The sequence below is a fragment of the Ailuropoda melanoleuca genome, chromosome 2, assembly GCF_002007445.2.
Source record: "Ailuropoda melanoleuca isolate Jingjing chromosome 2, ASM200744v2, whole genome shotgun sequence".
Classification (NCBI taxonomy): domain Eukaryota; kingdom Metazoa; phylum Chordata; class Mammalia; order Carnivora; family Ursidae; genus Ailuropoda; species Ailuropoda melanoleuca.
The window spans coordinates 22,638,566-22,661,491 of record NC_048219.1 but is presented as its reverse complement, the minus strand read 5'-3'; the positions used below and the strand labels follow the sequence as shown (position 1 = coordinate 22,661,491).

The 22,926-nt window shown below is 46.4% G+C and overlaps 1 protein-coding gene across 8 annotated transcripts in view; it reads left to right on the top strand.

The window, feature by feature from the left end:
* The window catches only part of LOC100473113 (MAPK interacting serine/threonine kinase 1), a 51,422-nt gene that overhangs the window by 21,367 nt on the left and 7,129 nt on the right, over positions 1-22,926 (top strand). For 5 of the 8 annotated variants that reach the window (XM_034651890.1, XM_034651920.1, XM_034651912.1 and 2 more), the window contains 8 exons: positions 198-355; positions 5,501-5,555; positions 8,812-8,913; positions 11,034-11,131; positions 12,588-12,667; positions 14,222-14,295; positions 16,866-16,970; positions 20,139-20,194. In XM_034651890.1, coding sequence (XP_034507781.1) covers positions 198-355; positions 5,501-5,555; positions 8,812-8,913; positions 11,034-11,131; positions 12,588-12,667; positions 14,222-14,295; positions 16,866-16,970; positions 20,139-20,194 — 728 coding nt within the window. Of the gene's footprint in view, positions 1-197; positions 356-5,484; positions 5,556-6,733; positions 8,486-8,811; positions 8,914-11,033; positions 11,132-12,587; positions 12,668-14,221; positions 14,296-16,865; positions 16,971-20,138; positions 20,195-22,926 lie in introns of those variants that run through there. The other 3 variants (XM_011225319.3, XM_011225318.3, XM_034651903.1) reach the window with 3 other exon arrangements.

The following is a 22,926-nucleotide window of genomic DNA, read 5'->3' as shown; positions in this document are numbered from 1 at the left end:
ATTAAATCTTCAAATGTTTAGTGTTGGCATTTCAAATGCTCAAATGCCTGATTTTAAAGACGGGAAATCTGTGATGGTCTTGTGTATATCTACTTACTGGTGTAACGCATAAGTTTGGGGGACGCGTAAGGCAATCTTTATCTTCGTGGGTCATTTTAAAGAAGTCAGATTTTTATAATCTTTTCTATTTCTGCCAGATGAAGCAAAAGCCAGTGGGGAAGTGAAGAATGCCTGCTCCCTCCAGATACTTTTGAAACACTTCCTGTTGCTGGAAGACAGCAGCCCCCCCGACAGGAGCATTATTTCATTATTTCATTTCAGTTTACAGAGGATTTACTTCTCAGAAGTTGGCAAGGTAAGAATGGATGCACATTTTGCTTAACCTTTTAGATTGCTTTGGGTTGAAATTATCTGATACTTCCAGAGAAGAGGGTGCGAGATTTCGGTATTCATTGGGCAGCTAGGATTAGCTGGGCTGCCTGGCGTGCCTAAGACAGTTACGTAGTGGGGACGAGCACATTTCTACCAGAATACAATGGCAGAGAAGGTCATAAGGAAAATCGTGCAGTAAGTAAAACATATTTATTTACTTGTAATTATAAAAGTAAAACAACTGTGCCATAAATTACAAAATCAAATACAACAGAGGTATGAAAAGTACAATTCTGTACCCACCCAGTTTTGTTCTCCCAAAGTAACCATTGTTAATAATGGCTTGAGGTGTATCTTTCCAGGTTTTTTTTTTTTTTTAACTTGTCGTATTTGTGACATATACGATGCTCTTTTGAAGTGTCCTTGAATGCCTGAGGCTCCATCATGCCTGGTGGGTTAGAAATAATGCCTTTGTTGTAGATTGGGTCAGATGAGGGTTGGGCGAGGATGGTTTGAGTCTGATCCGTGAGTTTTTATACTCCTTTGCTGCTGTGTGTCACCCTTCTTCATCTGAAGCTTCCCAGTGACACACCGTCTTCCCCTCTCCCCATTCCCAACCAGCTTCCCTTCCTGAGTTCCCCCCTTCTGTGACGGTCACTGCTCTTATGGTTACTGGGCTTTGGTTCATAAACATATATTGAGGTCTCCCTCTGTGCTGGCTCCCTGCTGGGAGAGGGGACAGAGAGATAATAGGCCCCATCCCTTCCTTCAAAGAGGGTAGGCATCTCTGACTCCTGTACCATCTCCAGTCGCTTGGCAGGGCTAGGACCAGTTCTGCCTCTGCGGCTTCACCCCTCGCCTCTTTCTCTTCCTTCCCATCCCTGCCTTAGTACAAGCCTTCCTTCCCTTCCTGCCAGCTGCAGCAGCCTCTCCTTGCTCTCCCAGGCCCCAGCCAGCCGCCAGTTGGTTCTGCACAACACAGGCCAGTTTCACGGCCCAGTCCCTCCCCACTGCCTAGAACGCTGGTTCACAAGTGGGATCTGTGGACCTTGGGGGTCCTTGAAACCTTTCAGGGTATCTGACAGGTCAGAACTGTTTTCATAATAGCACTAGATGTTCTTTGTGGTTGCGGAACAACGTGGGTAGAACTGCGGTGCTTCAGCATGAGTCAGGGCAGTGGCTCAGAACCGTCCTGCGGTCATCGTATTCCTCATTGCTACACTCTCAGTTTTTGTGTTTTTTTTTTTTAAAAAAGAATGTCCTGATGAAGAGGTAAAAATTGCTAATTTTAGTGAATCTCAACCATTGAGTACACATCTTTTTAATATTCTGTGTGACAGAGTGGAAATGCTCACAAAGCACTTGGGTGCAGTCCGAAGTACAGTGGTTGTCTCAACGAAAGCATTTATGGGATTGTTTGAATTACAAGCTGAACTAGCCACTGTTCATTTTTACTTGAAAGAATGACTGAGGCTTGGTGAGGCTGCTTAGCAGATAGGGACCAGATGTTGGTGAGCCTTGTGGCCACATTAATAAGCTTGGGTGATCTGACTTCAGCCTGCCTTTTTCAGCTGTTTATACTGTCCTGCTCACGCAAACACAGTCCTTCACTCTTGCTTGCTCTTTCTAAAGCACACACTTCCTTTACCCGCTCCGTCCTTCCTCTGATCATTCCTGCCACCAGGAGATGTGGTGACAGCTCTGAAGGCTGCTGTGATCCCAGAGTCAGAACAGAGAAAGAAGATAGGCCTGACTCCAGACCTTTTCCCTCTGGAAATCTTGCTATCCCAGCCCTGTTTGAGGCCTGTTGGAAACTCCTCCCTGCCTGCACCCTAGTGGGCCTCCGAGTGCCCACTCTCACTGCAGTTGAGTGAGATACTGCAGTCTGCCCAAAGCTGGCCAGCCTCACTACACACAGGACTCGTGGGAAAAACCTGCAAAATAGCCCAGCCCATTGGAATCACACTCACAGACTGTCCTTTGAGTGAGCTGATTGCTCGTGTGGCTCCTTTCATCCGTTGTGCCTTAAATTTGACTAGCTTCTGTTTGAGTGTACTTTTTCCTTGACCTTGTCCCCTATTAGTAATGATACCATCAGAAAGGACACCAACCAATTAATAGGTCAGATAGAAGAAGAATGTAGCCTTGTACTTGATACCAGAACTGCCATGAAATAAAGTGGTTGCACTGGTTTGTCGCTCATCCTCCATAATATAACGAAACACAAAATACAAAGTTATCTCCAAGTAAGACAAAGAAACTTCTGATAAATCAGATTCGGATTAATATAATAATGATAATGTGGTGATAACGCCTTTGTATTTGTGTAAGCTAGAGCAGGGCTGCCCAGCCTTTTTGACATCATAGCACACACAGAATATGATATTCCTCAGCCCAGTGAGGGGATCAATATCTCATTCACAGCACATCAGTAGGGAAGCTCTGTGCTAAGGCTTCTAAATAAAAGCATTCTTGTTGGCGCCTGGCTAACTCTGACTGGCTACCCTCCTGCCTTTCAGCATGAATGCCTCAATATAATATTGATAATATTTAATATATGAAATAATATTAAATATACTACTAATAACCTAATAGTTAAAAGCTTGAATTTTAAGCCAGTCTGTCTAGATTTAAACCCTGGCTCTGCCACTTACTAGCCATGTGAGCCTGGGCAAATTAATTAATCCCTTCGTACCTCAATTTCTTCATCTGTAAAATGAAGATAATAATTCTTCTTATCTCATAGAGTTGTGAAGATGAAAGAAGTTAGGGTATGTCAGATGTGTTTGTGAAATGCATGGGGCATTGCTGGCGTCTGGAGCACTGTGTCAGTGTGTGTGCGTGGCTAGTAGCCATGCGCGCAGTGGCTGCTAGTACCAGTCTTTCAGAGAAGTAAACGTCTCATTGCCTCCGGCTCCCTCACGTTTCTCAGTCTTGGCTCTTCCTTAAGAGTGTCCGCCCCCTTCCTTTCATTTTGTTTGGGGGCCTCCACCTGCTGGCAACTGAGGAGGCGACACAACAGATAATTGTACTCATCAGCTTGTTCTCACCGCTCTTCCTTCTCTGCAAAGCCCTTGTGACTGAGGGAAATAACTCTTACCAGTTGGGAAAGGGAGTGAACCATAGAGTTTGAAAAGAACTCTCGAGTACTCGGGAGAAGAGCACGAACTACATTTGCTGAGCTGAGTTAGCCAGCAAAGTCGTCTTCTTAGGGGGAAAGTGACCATCTTGGGTATCACGTGCCAGATGCAGGTGCTGCTCGGTTCTCTATAGGCTCCACCAAAACATGGAGAACAGATCCGCTGTTTTTGGGGGCAGTGTGGCTCATAAGACTCTTTGGAGAAGTGACAGTTCTTTCAGAGGTGGGCCTTGGGGTCACCCGTGGGGAGAAGAGTGGATGAAGGGTACTTACCTGTCAGGAATATCTGTTGCTGTTGCAGTCCCACCAGGCGAGACTCCTTGGCCCCTCTTCAACAGCTCTGGGAGTTCTCCCGAATTTACACTGACCGGCCATGCTGCCTCTCTTCAGGCTTAGCACACGCTCTTTCTCTGTCCTTCTCCCCAGGCCCCACCCTGGCCAGTTCCCACTCATCCTTCAGACAGCAGCTTAGCTGTCCCTTCCTCTAGTTACTAAACTGAATTTGATGCCTGTCTTCTGCTCCACAGCACCTGGTACCTGCCTGTCCCATGGCACTTGTCCCACTCTACTGAAATTGCTTTGTATGTCAGTGGATTTAAATTCCTAAGGACAGAGACTATGTCTTCTCTTGTATTCTTACTGTCTAGCACTGGACAATCCATAGGTGCCAGTAAATACAGTACGTGTTGAATGAGTGAGTCAGCAGTACTTTCACATCGTGTCTTCTTTGACCCTCACCACAGCCTCGTGGTGCAGGCTGCCCAGGCCTCCCTCTGACCTCTCTCGGTGTATGAAGAAACTGATACTTAGAGAAGCTAAGCAAGCTGCCAGAGCACACACAGTGGTGGGGAGCCAGGATTTAAACTGGTATCTTGCAGGCTCAAATGCTCATTACATCATTTTGTTTTTCCATGAAGTTTTTCCTTTAAAAAAAAAAATAGCATTTACAAAAATAAAATTAAAATAGTGTTTGTTGTTCTCAAGGCACCAATATTCCTGAAACATTTCTTCCTCACTGAATGCTGAATTTCAGTACAGAGAAATCTATTTACGATTTTAAAATACTGTATAATCGGATTCTAAGTTCCAGTGTGTATTGGAGAAAAATGTGTGTTTTATTAAAAATAAAACTTGGCTAAAACAATAATAGCATTAAAAAGTAACACATTTCATTGTATAAAATTTGGAGAATGCTGAAAAATAGAAAGCAGAAAAAAAAAATCACCCCATCACACAGAGAAAACTACCATAGATTAGAAATATCCTGGACGTGAAGGGCAGCATTGAGCTTGAATCTCAGAAAAACCACTAAGTAGATGTTTGGTGTTTGGTAGATTGTTTAACCTCTGAGCCTTGGTCTCCTCACCTGAAATATAACAAAATATTTACCTTGTGGGATTATTGTAAGAATTCGAATTATTGTAATGTATGTAAAATATGTAGCACGGTGCCTGGCGTGTACTAGGCGCTCTTTCAAATTGTAGTCATATTAACATTTTTGTGTATTTCTATCTAGTATGTCTACATACTTGTGCATACACATAATTTTTTAGATGTATTCATTTATTTTAGAGAGGGGGAAAGAGCGAGTAGGGCGGGGAGGGGCAGAGGGAGAGAGAAAATCCCCAGCAAACTCTCTGCTGAGCATGGAGCCCAGTGTGGGGCTCGATCTCACAACCCTGAAATCATGGCCTGAGCCAAAATCAAGAGTCAGACGCTTAACCAACTGAGCCTTCCAGGCGCCCCATACTCATATGTTTTTCTTGCACATTTATATCAAGTATGTCATTGGGTCCTTGCAGGTTGCTGGAAAGGGCAGATATTATTTTAAAACCTGTTCTGTAGATGAGGAGGCCGAGACTCTAAGAGGCAGAGTAACTTGGCACAGCCTTAGTGCTATGTCTGGTAACATCCGAGCCGGGACTTTCACTTTGGTCTCCTGATGCCAAGCCCATGTCGTTCCCTGTCAACAGTGTGCTTCTTCTCCAGCACCACCTGCACCAGTACGCGGATGGTGGACCGCTGAGCCCTGACCAAGGGGAAGGTAAGGGCTGGAGGCAGAAGTACGGGGAGCCTTCATACCAGTTGGGCTCTGCCTGAAAACTCAGAAGAAGCGCTCATTCCCTCCTCTGAAATCATAAACACATTGCCTAATCCCATAGCAGAGACCAGGCTTCTGGCTAGAGAGTCAAGAACCTTCTGGGCCACAGGTCTTTGCCTTAGGGGGAGTTTGTCAGAGAACTCATAGAACTGAATAGCTTCACCCTGCACAGTCTGTAGGGCAGAGGTGAACACACATTTCTTTCAGTGCATGCACCTTTTAACTTAGAGGGCCTGGGTGACGTGCGCTGCACCTAACACCATGTGCGTCATTTCCTATCATTTCATTTCAGTGCACATTTTCTGATGGTTGATATGTATCTGACACTGTGCCGTGGCTCATAGGAGATGCAGAGACAAACAGGCAACAGTCCTGGCCTTCAGGAACACTGGGGAGAGAGAGCTCCAGGCCAAATCCCGTCAGTGCTGTAATAGAACTTCTAGCAGGGTGTCTGGGAACAGAGGAGGAGCACTATTAGTTCTGTGCAGTAAAGCCATCTATTTGCCTTGTACCTAACTGATTTCCAAAGTGTTCATACAAACTGAACTCATTCAAAGAGGTGAAGACTTTGGAGGTGGGGGGAGCGGAGACTTTTGAGCCGGGTTGTAATGGCTGAGAGGAAGTTCTGGCCAAGGGAAGAAGGTGAGCCAAGGACCAGTGTGATTGTGGAGACTTACACCCCGAGGAAGCTTTCATCCAGTGTTTGCATGCTTAATAAATTAAGGTCCCACAGACCCCACCAGTGGATTGTCTGCAATACAATAGAGATCGTGGACAGGCTCCAGATGGGGACCGTAGCAGCCCCTTGGTAAGATTATGACACCTCTCCCTCTCCCCTCCCCCGATGTAAACAGGGAAGTTAAGCTTTTTTTTTTTTTTTGGTGTTTTTTTTTTTCCACTTCACTGCCTTCCTACATTTTTTTCTTCCTAGTTTCAAAAACAACTCTCCTTCAACAAGTTCTGTTTCCAAGGAAAGTCTTAACCATTTGTCCCTTCTGGCGTACCCTCTTCCATTGAAATCCATGCAGAATAGACCAGGTACTCTATCTTTTTGTGTGTGAAGCCATAAAATCTAATATTGAGTATGCGGCGGTGCCCAGAGGTATGATTCTTCCACAAGAGGCTCCCTCAGCCCTGCTGTGGTAAAAACCAAGTATAAATTGCCACTAACAAGGTTTTCTAGCTAGAGTCGTAAGTATGTCGGAGCATCCCCTGTGAATTATAATGCTGCCAGCTCTCTTGCTGCTCCTCTGCATTGCCTGCCTTTTGGCTGTTTTGCTTGTCCTTAGGCCCTCCATCCGAGTGCAGGCAGAGGAAGGAGAAAGAGAAGGGAATCCAAAACTGGCCCCCTCTGCCCTTGCCTCGTGGCACTGATAAGAAAACGGATTGACACTGGCCTGCACACAAGGGCAGGGTGAGAGGGACAGCAGCCCCTCCTTCTCTGCCTGCTGTCCCAGCGGCCATTGCCACTCCCTGGGCTCCTAAAGAGCCCTCTGGGTTTCATTTTCTGTAGAATTTCTCACTGTGGTAGCTTTTTCCCTTTAACTTACCTTGGTGAGGCTGGACATCGGGTGCTGATATTTCAGTTGGATTCTTTGATTCATAGTGGGTCGCCATCCCCAGATAGACCTTGTGCTTGAAACTGTTGGCCAAAGGGATCCTCTGTGGATTCCTTTTATCCACGTGTTTATCTGTTCTCTAAAGTATAATTGAAAATCTGCTGTCATTAGATCCAAAAATGGGAGGAATAATGCACCTAAACTGAGCTGTCAGACACTTGGCTGCCTAACTATGCTTTCCCGATCACGGTGTGGAAAGTGCCATCGTTCTGTGTGCTCTCTCCTAATGGCTTTTGGGTACTTGTTTCTGAGAACAATGTACAGACGTGCATTGGCCCTAATCAATCTTCCTGAGCAGACTTGCCATTTTTCTGACTGTGTTCAGCCGGGGTCCTCTGAGAAGAGAGTGGGCCTTTCCCCTCGATGGGCAAAGAGCCAGCTTCCATTTCAAAATCTCTTAGAAAAAAGAAAAAAATCCAACAAGCCAGAGCCTGTGTTTATTGAAGGTTGGTCTAAAAGTCTCTCACACTGAATGCCCCACCAGCACCCGAGTGCCTCTATTTTAGAAGGATGTAAAGGTTTAATCACCCTGGTGGGGATTTAGACCCAGAGACTTCAGAGAAATCTTATTATTTCTAACTGCAGGCAAAGAGTATTAAGGCTCCACTCTGGATCAGGGGCATGACATGTTCTATAAGTAATTTATCTTTAACAGGGGAAGGCCCTTACTAGAGTGTCTTAGAAACAGTGCCCTGATTGGCCCCTAGTTCCCTGTTCTTCCTTTCTCTTTCCCCCTCTCAGTCTCCTGCTTATTCTTTCCGTCCCTACCCTTTGCTGCCTGGTATGCGCAGTGTTGAAATGTCTGCCTCACAAATCCGCCCTTTAACATGGGGAGCCTCCCTTTAACTGCTATCCAGTGAGAGAAAATAATATTTTTGCAATAAATGACCTCATCCAGCAGCCCAGTGGAGACCTGTCAACTGCAGACTTCTCAGACTTCTGAATAGACCCTAACTGCATCCTCTCAAATAAGCAGCTGAGGGGAAAGGGAGAGGATACTCAGGGTTCCACAGGTACTCAGGTCTGTGTTCCTAGACATGAAGTAATTTAGGGCCATCCTCAAAGCCATCCCCTGCCCTGTTGTACCTCCAGAAGCAACTCCGCTGAAGGCCTGTGAACCCCTGTTCACACTCAGACGTCACTCAGACATCACTGAGCATATGATTTCATTTGCATGGGCCCCTCCCAAGACCACGCCCTTGCTTAGCTCCCTGGGGCCCGCCTTTCTGGTGCTGAGGCAGGAGGACATCACAGGTGGGATTCTGCTTATGGATTCATTGTTTTTGTTGGGAACTGACTGGTGGCAGATCTAAATCCATGTACTAATTAGCTTGGTTAAAGCAGGCTCTGCTATCCTCTTTTAATCTAGCCTGTCTATCTGAGTTCCTTTCCACAGTTAATGATCTCCAATAATGGCTTTGCCTTTAGTTTTGCCTCCTGGGTCAGACAAATCAATAGTCCTCACAGATATTTAAAAACCATCAGTGCAAAGCTCCTGGGTCCCCCCCGCTTTTTCCTTCTGGGTGAACTTATGGCTTGATCAGTCTAGTGATATTTTCCTTACATCTCTTTTCTCCCAGAGATGGGCAGCAGTGAACCCCTTCCCATCGCAGAGGGTGACAGGAGGAAAAAGAAGAAGCGGAAGGCCCGGGCCACTGACTCCTTACCAGGGAAGTTTGAAGGTTGGTCGCACGATTCCTCAGATCTGGGCCTGTGGCTCCCCAAGCACAGGAGCAGCATCCGGGTAGCCCATAGGTCTAGATCAGAGCACGTGTCATCTGAGAGTCAGCTTGTGCTTATCCGTGTGACAGGGATGAAAGGTGGGATGACAGAGCTCTCAGATGGTGCGCTCTGAATGGTTTCAGCACTTCATCGGGGGGCGGGGAGGGCAGGGTAGAAAGACCAATATGTCAGACTTGTATATGGAGTGAGATTGCTTGGTGCAGTTCGGCCTTTTCCTGATGTGATCTTTGTCCCGGCTGTTCCTGGAGGGGCTGTGGAAAGGTAGAACGACCATGTAAAAGGATGAGAGAACACCAAGGGCCATGGTTCCAAATGAAAGTTAAATATTCTAGAAGCAGAGGAGTTGACTCCTAGAGATCACAGCTACTTGTGCTGTATGAGTTTGACTCCATTTTAAGGGTGCATGCTGTGTTCAGGGGATACGATGTTGGATAGCAAAGATTTTGAACACCGTGTGAGGCATAGGCTCAGTGCTGGTCCTGTCCTCGCTGGGCATGCGATGGCATGAAGTGAACCGTCAAACACTTCTGCAAGGGACTGAAGGTTCAGTAGCTACTCCAGGAGTGAGGCGCCCCCTTCACCTATTGTGTTTCTTTCACTGTGAGACCTAAAATAGCTTCCCGTCATGGTCCCTCTTTCCAGCGTCACAGCTAGAGTAGTGAATTGATTGTTTTGTACAGTGGTTCTAATTACAAGCCCTTTGTGAATCAGGGATATTGGACTTCCAACCACCAACCTATCCTGACATGCACGAAAGGGTAATACGAAAGTATCCACCGTGAGAGAAGCATGTCATTTAAAATACTTAGAAACAACAGTGTGCGTGCTCAGAAACAGCTGTAAGACCATGCCGTGTTGGACCCAGAAGGTACTTAGTGTAGGGTTTGTCTGTTTGTCTTTAACTTAAACAGTAGATATACGTGTAAAGGGGTAGAGGCATGGACAAAAGTCTCGAGGTTTTTAGAGTAGTTTCCAAATCAACAGGTCTTGCTCTTCCGTGAACATGAGAGTATTTCCTGTTATTCAAGGATGGCTTGTGCAATTGTAGGCCTCTCATGCTAGGAGTGATAAAATCTAATTTCATGGTTTAAAAACGTTTTGCTCACCCTGTGGGTTTAAATGCTGGGCTGCCTCAAGGGGAAAAAACTGAAGAATGGAGGTCAAGGGAGGAGGAGGTCAGCTCGGCAGAGGCCATGATGGAGCTGTGGCTTCCTTTGAAAGGGGCTCATAGAGTCTATGCTATTTGCGAGCTTGGGCAGGTCACCTAAATGTTCTTTCACCCCAGGCCTATTACTCTGTTAGAACCACCCTGAGTCAGCACCCTAAAAACCTCAAGGCGTCCGTTTGCATCCTACTTCTGTCTCCTGTTTCCTGTGGGTGGCTTCTGGAAACTTCTCAGAAACCTCCAGTGACTTCTGTGTGTGGTATACAATAACACAGTGCTTCATTCCCCTTTGCGTTACCAGTGCCTGGTACATCTGGGCACAGAGCAGGTGCCCAAAAAATGAGTAAATGAATAAATGATGTCCGTTGAAATCACACTCCTTCTGTGAGGATCCCCTAGTTTCCCTACACAGATTTAACCTTTCCCTGCCCCTGCTTTTTTTTTTTTTTTTTTTTTTTTTTTTTACTGTGTCTTGTCCTTTTATGATAGTACTTACCACTGCCTGGTTTATTCTCGAGTCACTTGTCTGCATGTCTGTCTTCCCCACTGGGCTGTGACCCTCAAAGGACAGGGACTGTTTTATTCCTCTCCCCGTCCCTATTATGAATTTATTATGTTGTTTGGCACATAGTAGGTGCTCAGGAAGCATGGGCCGAATTGAAACTCACTGACCTCATATCTAAAGTGAGGACCAGGATGCCTTCGATGTGGTCTGGTTGTTGAGAAACTGAGTCCTGCAATGGCTGGGAGAGTTCCTTGTCACTGAGCGCTGCAGAGTCCATGTGTGCCCGTGCTCTCACACCAGGGAAGCTGAGTGACAGAAGCTCCTCTTTCCATCTGAGCTTGCAAAGGCGTGACTTATCTTGTTATTCCTCTCACCCATTTCACCTCTAGATACGTACAAGCTGACCTCTGAATTGCTTGGAGAGGGAGCCTATGCCAAAGTTCAAGGTGCTGTGAGCCTGCAGAATGGCAAAGAGTATGCTGTCAAAGTGAGTGTCTCATCTGGATGCCAGACTTGACTTCACAAGCAGTCAGTCCTAGCTGGTCCCAAGCCAGATAAATTTCATATTCTGCAATATGGCAACTCAGTAAAAATGAGGGCTCCAAAGCTGTACTCATTGGATTCAACTCTTTGTTTCTCTACTTACTTGCCATGTGACATTGGGCAAGTTACTTAACATTTTTGTCCTTCGGTTTTCTTCTCTGTAAAATGGGTGTAGTCACGGAAACTATGGAGTCTTGGTATGGGGATAGAATATGTGTAAAGTGCTTAGAACAATGCCTGGCTGATGGTAAACTGCTTCTTCTCATTCTGAAAAATGGAGTGAACTTCAGAAAGTAGACAACCAGACTTGGTATTAGAAGGCCTACCTGACCTCTGTTTTACCAAACTACTACTTGACTTTGGACAAGTCGCCGAACCTCCTTAAGCCTCAGTTCCCACATCTCTAAAATGAGGATAACAACACCTGGCCTTCCCATCTCAACAGAGAGGTTATGAAGATGAAAATAAAAATGAACTGGTAGAAGGAGAAACACTACCAGTTACACAGTGCTATAAAGCGATGTGCAGTATCGCCATCGCGAGGACTGAGCGCTCAGCTCTGGGGCGGGAGGCTCCTTGTTGCATGAACCTGGGGTGGCTCACTCTATCCCTCCGTGCTTCCATTTGCCGCCTCCACGTGGAGGAAGGGGTGGATCTGGAGCATTGGTTCTCAAAGTGTGGTTCCTGCACCAGCAGCATCGGCATTGCCTGGGAACTTGTCAGAAATACAAATTATCCTGCCCCATCCCAGACCTACTGAGTTAGAAACTAGGGGCGGGCCCAGCAATGTGATTTTAGCCAGATCTCCAAGTGGTTCTGACACTTGCTGAAGTTTGGGAAGCCCTGACGTAGGGCTGTTTTGCATTCAGTGTGGATCAGAATCATCTGGAGAGCTAATAGCACAGAGACCCAGTTTCCTTGGTAGAGGATAGGGCCTCCCAAAGGGCGCATTCTCCACAGAGCTGCCAGGGTGGAGTCTGGGCTGGGCCTTGGAGCTTTAGTTTCTCTCCACTGCATCCTCCATCCCCCTTGCTCTTCCTCCAACCCTGGAAGATCCTTCAGTGGAGGTTGTAAATCTCACCCTGGAGACAGGAAGAGATGCCCTTGAAGTGGAGCTGGGTAGAGGTAGCTCTTTATCTTCTTGGGGGCTGCCTCAGTGTCCCCATAGGCTTCCACGGTGTTTGCGTGGCCAGAGTCAAAATAGGCCCCAGCCAGGCTGGAAAGCCTCGGGTTGTCTCGTGTTGCTGGCAGAGTCACAGTGCCTGTGTCACCAAGGCCTACTCCACGCTTGCACTTGAAGCTGGATGTGGGCTGAATTGGGCCTTGCATCCTCCCAGAGGGCTCCTGCCGAGAGGTGTTTCAAGGTCGGGTGGGTATGACAGATTTTATTCTTTCCACAGATCATCGAAAAACAAGCAGGGCACAGCCGGAGTAGGGTGTTCCGAGAGGTGGAGACGCTCTATCAGTGTCAGGGAAACAAGTGAGTACAGTCTTGGGTTATTGCTGCTTCTCTTGGGGGGATGCTTAGCTGCAGAAAAGGTCATTTCTCACCACCTCCTGACCCCAGCATTTAGCTCACATGCCTTGCCACAGCTGTAGAGGACTCCTCCTCTCTTGCCGTGTTTAAAGAGACAGTGGGGAGAAGAGACGCAGCAGCAGCCTTTGCTTCTGTTCAGGCTGGAGTACTGTAACTAACAACCCAAGCAAGTTGGAAGAGCGATCTGACTGGGGCTGGGAGAAGATGGGGTTCCCTCCTTCAAGTGCCCGTGGGAACAAGGTTGACCGAGTGTTGCCCGGTACACACCGTTAGGGCCCAGCTTTCGTGACTAGAGGAGGACAAGGAGAGCTAGCATGAATACTTGCCGTGTTCCGTCCCCAGCATGTTAGCCTATGTGCGGCCGCTGCTCAGGCTCCGGAAGCCCGCTCTAGCCCTCTGCCTGCCAGCTGGGCCAAGGTGGTCTCCCGCCCCGCCTCAGCCGGCTCACCACCAGCTCCAAATGAGTGGTTCTCCCTGGTGGCTTTAAATCAGGGTCACCTCTAAGACTCTGCTTCCCCCTCTCTCTCCCAGCACAGCAGGGTCAGCAGGGAGCCAGCGGCCAGGTATTGATGGCTTTGTCATTAAGCTTAGAGGATGGGGGCTGCTGTTGATTTAACTCCAGGCGCTGCTTCTACAATCTTCTTTCAAATCAGGCCATTTTAGTCATCTTATTTGGACGCCTTCACACTAGTAAAAGCCTGGTGTCTCCCAAAGTGGTCAGCATTTTTTTATGAGGGACAGATTTTTATTTTCCGCCCTGCAGCTTCTGAGTTCAGCGTTAGAGCCTCTACTTGGTTTATTTCGTTCTTTGAAAGAAAAAAGCCCCCAACACCTCCGATATCCAGGCTGGCGGCTTCCCTCCTGAGTTACAAGACGACCTTGTTGGCAGAGCACAGTAATGCTCAGGCAGACAGAGAGTGCTCACCGGGGAAGGCCACCAGTGCTACGGCGGCCGGGAACGCGGCCGTTTCATTAAGCAGCGCTTAGCAGTTAGGGTCTAGCGGTGCCCACGTTAGGCCCCAAGTCTATTTGACAGATGTTTCCATTTTCTCCAGGCAATGTAAATACTGCCCCGTGATTTATGGGCAAGAGGGAGGGCAAGTAATTATTTGCTGCTTGCCTCCAGGACACACACCTACTATTCAGTGTTATTAGCCGCAATTGCTTCCAGTCGGCTGCAGATTTTATTCAGTTTAATGTGACCGGGACTTTTTTATAACTCTACCTAGTGGGTTTTAGGGTTGGGGTTTGACAGCACAGACTTGGTGAAAACACCAGAGACTGAACATTATGGAAAGATAAGGTGACCTGAGTCTTGCTAACACCATTGGCTACTTCTCAAACATGGGTCTTTAATAAGCATTCTGATTTCAGGTTGATTTCTGCCCTGCTACAGGGCATTGTATATTTTTTTCATTGTATATTTGTAAGTGGGCTTTAATATATAATACCATTTCCCTTTTTTTTCCCCCTTCCTCTTGTTTTTTTCTATTTAAGGAACATTTTGGAGCTGATTGAGTTCTTTGAAGATGACACAAGGTTTTACTTGGTCTTTGAGAAATTGCAAGGAGGTACTTACTGTTGAGTATGTGTTTGGACTTCTGATTAAGACCTGGGGTGGCGATCATCCATCATGAATCCCAGAGACTTCTAAAATGAGTCAAGCTAATAAAAAGGATGAAGGACTTAAAACTGCCCTTGATTTGGGAGAAGGGAGGCCGGAGGGAAGGATGATAATTAGCATTTTGCAGAGCCTAGAATGTCACCTGTGTGGGTAGTCTATAAATGCCTTCTCATTATAATAGGACTCATATATAGATACATTTAGTCATCAATTTATCAATCCATTGTTTTGACGTGTTCACCATTTAAATTAATTATGGGGTGCTAATTCTTGCATACATTGTGAAGTCAGAAAGGCTCACCAGAGAAGAGGAAGGTCCCATGGCTTAGGATGTAGACCCAGGATAGAGAGGAGGCCTGAAGATCTGTATCCTTCAGATGGAAAGATGCCACTCTTGACCATCACCACTGCTGCCATCATCCACACACATAATCACTGGAACACGTATTGAAGTTGCTTTTCTGACGTAGAGATGGGGATAGAGCAGCCCTTTCCCTCACTGTCACTCACCCAGCCCGAGGACAGATTTGCAGGGTGAGGGTTAGGGAGGATATCTGGAGCTGAGTGGAGGGCCATGTGGAGGGGTTTGGTGGTTAAGGGCGCATGCTCTAGAAACCAACAAAGCTGGGTTTAAGTGCAGCTCCATCACTTACTAGCTGTGTGACCTTGGGCAAGTCACATAACCTTTCTAAATATTGTTCTCATCTGTAAAATAAGGATCATGACAGCACCTACCTCTTTCGATAGCTCTGAAGATTCAGTGAAATCATTCTTGTGAAATGCTTGGCGCAGTGCCCTATAGACACTGAGAGTTCACTAAATGTCAGCTATTGATATTATTAAAACAATTGGGTATGCTGAAGGCTATCTTACGAGTAAGTAGCATATTACTGTCTGTCTGCCCTTTTAACAAATTTGGAAACAAGAGACTCAGAGACTCAGTACAGTAGAGCAAACGTGAGACCTAGCTAGGAGCCAGTTATCTGGGAATGTTCTGTAGCATGCTGGGATCCTTTCATTGTTTCATCCGGCAAGTGAAAAATCTTTCACCACCTCCCCATGCCAAAAACCAGCAATAAGTAAATCTGTGCCATTTTTTTAAAAGATGTATTTATTTATTTGAGAGAGAGAGAGAGAGAGCAGGGGGAAGGACAGAAGGAGAGGGAGAGAGAGAATCTCGAGCAGACTCCACGCTGAGCATAGAGCTCCATCTCACAACCCTGAGATCATGACCTGAGCCAAAATCAAGAGTTGGACGCTTAACTAACTGAGCTAACCAGGCACCCCTGTGCCATTTTAAGATTCAGAGGTGACCCCTCCAGCCCAGAAATGCTGACTTCCAGTCATGAGTCCAGAGCGAATGGAGCCAGGCCATGTTCACGCCCCTGCCCTGCCCACCAACACCAAGATGTTACATTTAAAATGCTGGGGGTCATCCGTAAACGTACTGCTTAGAGTGCAGTCCTGCTGAGGCCACAGCCGCTGCAGTAGGCAAGGAGATTATGGTTGGCGCAGGGCAGCCCGTGCCCCCAGCAGTCAGACCACACATTCCGTTGAGGGGCAATTTGTACAAGTTCTAAGGCCAGTCTTACTGGGCTTAAGTCCTGATGCCTCCACTTACTGGTGTGTCATCTTAAGCAAGTTGCTTAGCCATTCTTGGCTTCAGGTTCCCCATCTATAAAATGGGGATAACTATATTTTGTACAGTTGTGGTGAGGCTAAGATAATCTATCTTAAGACTATTACATAGTGCCTGACACATAGTCACTATTCAATAAATGTTAGCCATTGACAACAAGATAATAATATTATTAATAATAAATAGGAAAGTCAGAAGGAAAGCACTTTTCCCCCTCTTTCTAGACTTTCTAGACCTTCTAGACCTTTACATATCTGTTGAGGGTGTGGTGTTTCTGTTTGAAGGCTTGTGCTCTTGTTTGGATCTGAGATCAGATGCAGAGGAGGAAAAGTTCCTGTGGAGAGGCACCCCCCCCAACCTTATGTGGATTCACCTTTATTTCTTTCTTATTTCAGAAGCCAAATCTGCCTCAATGGCATTAATGTTTTTGCCATGCAAATAGTTGTTTTCTCTCCCTCTGTGCTCGTCATGGGCAGGTACAGAAGATGGGAGTCCAGTTCTGTGCAGTCCAGTCTTTTTTTTTTTTTTTAAGATTTTCTTTATTCATTTGACACAGAGAGAGTGCGCACAAGCAGGGGGAGCAGCAGGCAGCAGGGGAAGCAGGCTCCCTGCTGAGCAAGGAGCCCGATGTGGGACTCAATCCCAGGACCCTGAGATCATGCCCTGAGCCAAAGGCAGATGCTTAACCTACTAAGCCACCCCGGCGCCCCATGTTCAGTCCAGTTTTGTGCTGGTAGCTCCTCTGTGCCGGGTACCTCGCTTGGTGCTGAATGAATAAGGCCGTGTCCCCAGCCCAAACTTGTGCAGAGTTGACCTCTGAGAAGTTATACTTCCTAAGGCCCGAAAAGGTATACCTGTGTGTCTCTTCCGCTCCCCAGGCTCCATCCTGGCCCACATCCAGAAGCAGAAGCACTTCAATGAGCGAGAAGCCAGCCGAGTGGTGCGGGATGTGGCCGCTGCCCTTGACTTTCTGCACACCAAAGGTGAATCAAGCCTTTTTGCCTCAGTGATTGGGTTAGACTGGCCAGCCTCTGGGGTCTGAGGGAGAGGGGCAGTCCAGGCAGAGAGCTAGGCCAGGAGCTGGTGTAGCTCACAGCCCCACCCGTGAGGGTGAGGGAGCGAGCCAGGATGGCGCTAGACTTCCAGTGTGGATGGTGGGTACATGTGGCGCTAGTAAGAAGGGTAGAGACATAGGAGAAAAAGCAGGGAGGAGAAAAGTAAATTTCATGACGAGTAAGATGTATGAGTATGTGGTTATGAATGATCTCCTTTTCCTGTCCTAGAAGGATGCAAGCCGCATCATAATACTATTCTAGTGTAAATATTTGGGTGTTACTTTTTCTAGTTTTTTTTTTTTTTTTAACTCAGGACTCTGTGATCAAGACCTGAGTTGAGGTCAAGAGTCAGATATTTAACTGACTGAGCCACCTAGGCACCTCCTTTCTAGTCTTTTAAAATATGTCACCTGTATCTCTCTTTTCAAGATCAGCATGTGAGTGTGTATCTAGTTTTATATCTTGTTTCGCGATAAATGGGAAATGCATTTTTCTACTAACATGGTTAAGTTTGAGGTCTCTTGAACAACATGATGGTAAATTGCAGGTTGCTGTTGTCCGAATTACAGTTCAGTTTACGGTCCCTTATCTAGGAGTGATTGTTTAAGAACTTTTATAGTGAATTAAATCTTTTTACAAATTGTTTTTGTATTTCCATAAATATGTCTGACAGTTCATTTTTAAAACGTGCCTAACAGCAGTGCTGTGGAAAAACAAATTCCAGCGTTAGCTTTTTACCAGCTATGTGCTCTCTCAGTAATGAGGTCTACCCACAGAGTTATGGTGAGAAGAGAGATAATTACGTCATCAACAGTAGTTAACGCTGCTCTGGTTAGCATGCGGCACTGTTCTCACGCTTATGGAACCTTGCGGGCCTGTGTATGAATCATGTATGTGTAACACAGTTGGGGCACAGTGCCCGGCACATAGTAGTTCTGCAGGAGTGTTCCTTCCTCTGCCCTGACCCCCCCGGCAGACAGAAAGCATTTTTATTCCTAATATTAATTCACTTAAAATAAAGCCTTCTGTCTGGTGAGGGATGGGGGTGGATTGAATAACTGGTGAATTAGCTCTGCTCCCTTCCCCATTGTGGATATCGGCCGGCCACATAGGTTGTGAGCACCCAAGACCACTTGTAGGCATGCTGGGCACGCATCCACCTTGTGCCAGCAGCGCAGTGCAGACTGGGGGGCACGTGTGCAGTGTGTTCAGCCTCCCTGGCCCTACCTCGTTTCCTCCTGCGGCTGAAGGGAGATCTCCGCGATGACAGTGGCCATGTGGGGCGCCTGACTTGCACATGGGACGAAAGTTCCTAGGAGGGGTGTCTGTACTTTCCCCAGCATGATGAATAGCCCTACTTCTGTTTCTGAAAGCCGGGATGCATGCAGGTAACACCTGCTTGACAGAGATTTACAGCTGTTCCCCAAGCTGCCTCTGCAGGTTGCAAAACTGGGTCATGCTTTTTGCAAGACCCATACCTTAGAGGAGGGCAGAGGCAGTTTTTTTTTGGTTTTTATTTATTTATTTATTTATTTAGTAGAAGAAGGCAGTAAAGGGAACAGAGCTGGTTGTGTTAGGAGTTCTGAAGGGCTTGCTAACATCTAGCCGACCAGCTGCCCGTGTGACTTGAAGTTGGGATGAAAAACAATTTCTAGCTGAACTTGGCTGTTTTCTAAATAACTTCACACTGGGAAGATGGATTGGGCAGGAATGGGCCAGCCCGGAAACAAGCTCCACACTTTTAAATACTGGACACGCTGCAGCTTAACCTCTGGGAAATGAAGCAGAATAGCTCGATGGCCGGCGCGCTCACAGAGGCAGGCCCATTATTCCGGCGTGGCGCTCAGTTCTCAGGCTGGGGGACGACTGGGCCATCGGCACCTATTTGGAGAGCAAGGCTACATGTGTGGCTCGTGATCCTTCCGTGGGAGCACTTGCTATAATGGAAAATATCTTTCACTTTTAGTGCAGCAAGCTGTAGCCGGACTCAATTTGTACAGCCTGGACTGAGTTGCTCTGGGTTCTCATTCAATTAGGTGACTGATGAAGTTACTTAGCCTGCTGGAGCTCAGGTTTTCCCTCCCTGGTGAAGTGTCTCGGGTGGGCTGGGCCTCCGCCTCCTAGCGGGGAATCGGAGGGCGGCCTGAGAAGTTGGTCATTGAGGGAGTTTAAGGAAAGCAGATTCTGCTTTTCCCTATGACTCCATGAATCCTCTGCTGCTTTCCAGTACTTCTGAGCACTAGCTATTTGGCTCTTGCTCGAACCTTCCAGCCCTTCTGTCTCTGCATTGTGCATTCTGCAGGAGGAAAAAGGGATGGAGTTTCTATGTCCACCATGCCCTATGAGTTGGTTCTCTGTCTCTGTCTTTGATCAGAAGGTGGTTTTCCCCCAGATGCCTTCTTGGCCAGGTCAGCAGCTTTTAACCCCTCATGGAGTCAGCTGCTGTCTGCAGTCTCCTTCAAGAGGTCTGGGCAAAATGCAGGGGAGGGAGGTGTCTCTTAAGAACGGCACCCTCGAGCCAAGTCAGTCCTTGCTGTGCTCGGACAGGACTGTCTTGGACCTGCGGGGCGGGAGAGAAGGGGATCGGACAAGCTTTGGAAGATTTGTTACCTAACACGTGGTCCTCTGAACATGCAGGGAATCCCACCTAGGGAATCATTTTTTTTTTAAGTCAGCCACACAAGAAGTGAGGTGGAGCAGCCTCAGCCCCTGAGATGCTCTCAAACACGGCACTGATTACTTCTGCAGTGCGGTTCCAAGCATGGCCATGTGCAGAGCTCTCCACTCCGCTTCATACTAGGCTTCTTATTCTTGGTTGTCACTGCAGGGCTGAGAGGTAAGCTAGCTGGGATCCACTTAGACCCTCCTTATCCCTGCCCGGCTTCTAAAGCTTCGGCTTCAAAAGAACTTGCAGAATCAACTGTGCCTTTGGTTCACCTCTGGTTACTTCTGCCTTCTGCAGCTCGTTGACTTTTTAATGTACCATAATTGGGAATTAATCTGCGAACAACAGCATTTGGAAAAAATTAATTGTGTGTGGAAGGTTTGATAATTATGTGCACTTGTTAACCATTTCTTCGCTCTTTGTCATTTCAGGCATCGCTCATCGTGACCTGAAGCCGGAAAATATATTGTGTGAGTCTCCAGAAAAGGTACTTCGGGCTGACTTGTTGGGGGTCACAGTTTACACTGATGTGGGGAAGCCACCTCTTCTTTCAGCTAGGCCGTTAGCAGTTCTCTCGGCCGCAAGTACCAACCCGCGCTGGTTATCATGGACACGTGAGCATGTTAGACCGAATGTGTAGTGTTTCTGAATTCCAAGTCGGGTTAATCCCTGGCTCTTTTTTGCTTTTTATCAACAGTGTGATTGGCTTACACCTGAGAGTTTATAAAATACATGTGACCTGCATGAAATGTGTGTTTTCTAGCCCAGTGCACTTGTCTTTAGAGCAGTTGGTGTGAGTCATAAACAGCAACTCAATCTTCTGTGAAGCAAATCTTTGCCTAAAAAGGATGTTTATGCTATGGTAAAAGTGCCAGCGAGTGCCCACCACTTGAAGTAATAATTAGGAAGCAATTTCCTGAAAAGGGTTTCTGTTTCCATTTTTATTTCCAAAGGTGCCCGTTAAAAAGCAAACGTGAATATTGGGCGTTAAACAGATGCAACCTATTTTAAACTTTACCTTACCCTACTACTAAATGGAAGTGTCTGTACTTCCATAAGCATGTAAGAATTTGACAAATTCTGTGTTTGTTTGGAGGGATTGAGCAAAACCCTGGTGGTTTTGCTGGCGCACATTCATGGCTCTGTGTGTATGCATATGGGTGCGTATGTATGAACACACATTGTTGGTCTGAATTAAGGGATAGCCCATACCTAGAAACGGCTGTAAGTGAATGTGGTGAGTGTAAGCTGCTCCTTACAGCTCTTTTGTGGGGAGTAGTAATCCATTAGCTCAAATAAGATCTTGTGACTTCCTGTCAGTGGCTCTGGCATAAGACTTTATAATTTGTCACCATTATCATTATGATTATTAATAATAATTGTAGCTAACATTTCTTGAGTGCTTACGTTGTGCCAGGCACTTACACTTATCTTATTAAGTTTTTATAAAATCTTACGAGGTAGGTACTATTACTATTCTCATTGTATGGATGACGAAACCGAAGCAAGCTCAGGTCGATTAAGAATCCTGCCCAAAATCACTCAGCTTGTAAGCGGTATAGATTAAAGTCGAGGTAGTCTGACCCCAGAACTCCACAGACGCTTTGATCTACTCTCTTGCCTCAGGATCACAATACGCTTTCATGGCTTTTGTCCTTTCATTTGATCTTAATGGCTCAGGATTATTGCCCTTTTTCTATGGTTGAAAAACTAAAACTAAGAGCAACCAAGCATCAAAAGACATTATCCAGAAAATGAAAAGATAAGCCACAGAATGGGAGAAAATATTTGCAAAGCATATATCTGATAAGGGTTTAATATCCAAAATATAAAGAACTTCTAAAACCCAACATCAAAAAGACAACCCAATTTTAAAAATGGGCAAAGAACTTGAATAGACATTTCCCCCAAAAAAGTATACAGATGGCCAATAGCGTATGAAAAGATGCCTTGGTCATTAGGGAAATGTTGATCAAAACCACCTGGGTGGCTCAGTTGGTTAAGCATCTGCCTTTGGCTCTGGTCATGATCCCAGGGTCCTGGGATCAGGCCCCACATCAGGCTCCCTGCTCAGCAGGGAGTCTGCTTCTCCCTCTCCCACTTCCCTCCCTCTGCTTATGCTCTCTCTCTTTCAAATAAATAAATAAAATCTTAAAAACAACAACAACATTAGACACAACCTCACAGCTGCTAGGATGTTAGAATTTTAGAAAGAAGAAAAAAAAAGAGAAGAGCAAATGCTGATGAGGCTGTGGAGAAATTGGAACCTACCGCCGGCGGGAACGGGAAATGTTGTGGCCGCGGTGGAAAGCAGTGTGGCAGTTCCTTGCCAAGCTAAACGGGATTACCGTACCACTCAGCAGTTCCACACCTATGTATATACCCAAAAGAATTGGATACAGAGGCTTGAACTTGAACATCAGTGTTCACAACATCCAAAGCTGGAAACAACCCGAGTGTCCGTCCACAGGTAAACGGATAAGCAAAATGTGGTCCCTCCATACAACGGAATATTGTTCAGCCACACAACAGTTGAAGTTCTGATCCACGCTACACCATGGACGAACCTTGAAAACAGTATGCTAAGTGAAATAAGCCAGGCACAAAAAGACAGATGCTGTGTGATTCCACTTAATGAAACATCTGAAATAGCCAAATTCATACAGACAGAAAGTAAATGAGGTTACTGGGGAGAGGGGAGATTGGGGAGTTTCTACCTGATGGTTTCTGTTTGGGATGATGGAAAAGTATTGGAAACAGATACTGGGGATGGTTGTACAACAGTGTGGATGTAATTAGTGCCACTGAATTATACATTCAAAGATAGCTAAAGTGGATTATTTTATGTTATATATGTTTTATCACAATAAAAAAAAAAAGAGAAGCTAAGTGGCAAAGAAGGGTGTAAGAGAGGAAGGAAGGGGAGAGGATAGAAAGAAAGGGAGGAAGGGAAATTGAGAGATGGTCGGCTTCCCCAGCAGGTCAGTGGCTGAGCCAGGACTCCCACAACCAGCATTTCCGAGGGGCTTACTATACTGCTTCCACCACGCAGGCCGTTCTTCCTCATCTGTGCCAAGTGCCCTTCTGGTCGGCTCCAGAGATGACTCACACTGTCTGTGGTTTCAGGGGCAACATCCAGTTTGGGTGACCAGCCCTCCCAGTTTGCTTGGGCCTGAGGGGTTTCCCAGGATACACAACTTTCAGTGCTGCAACCAACAA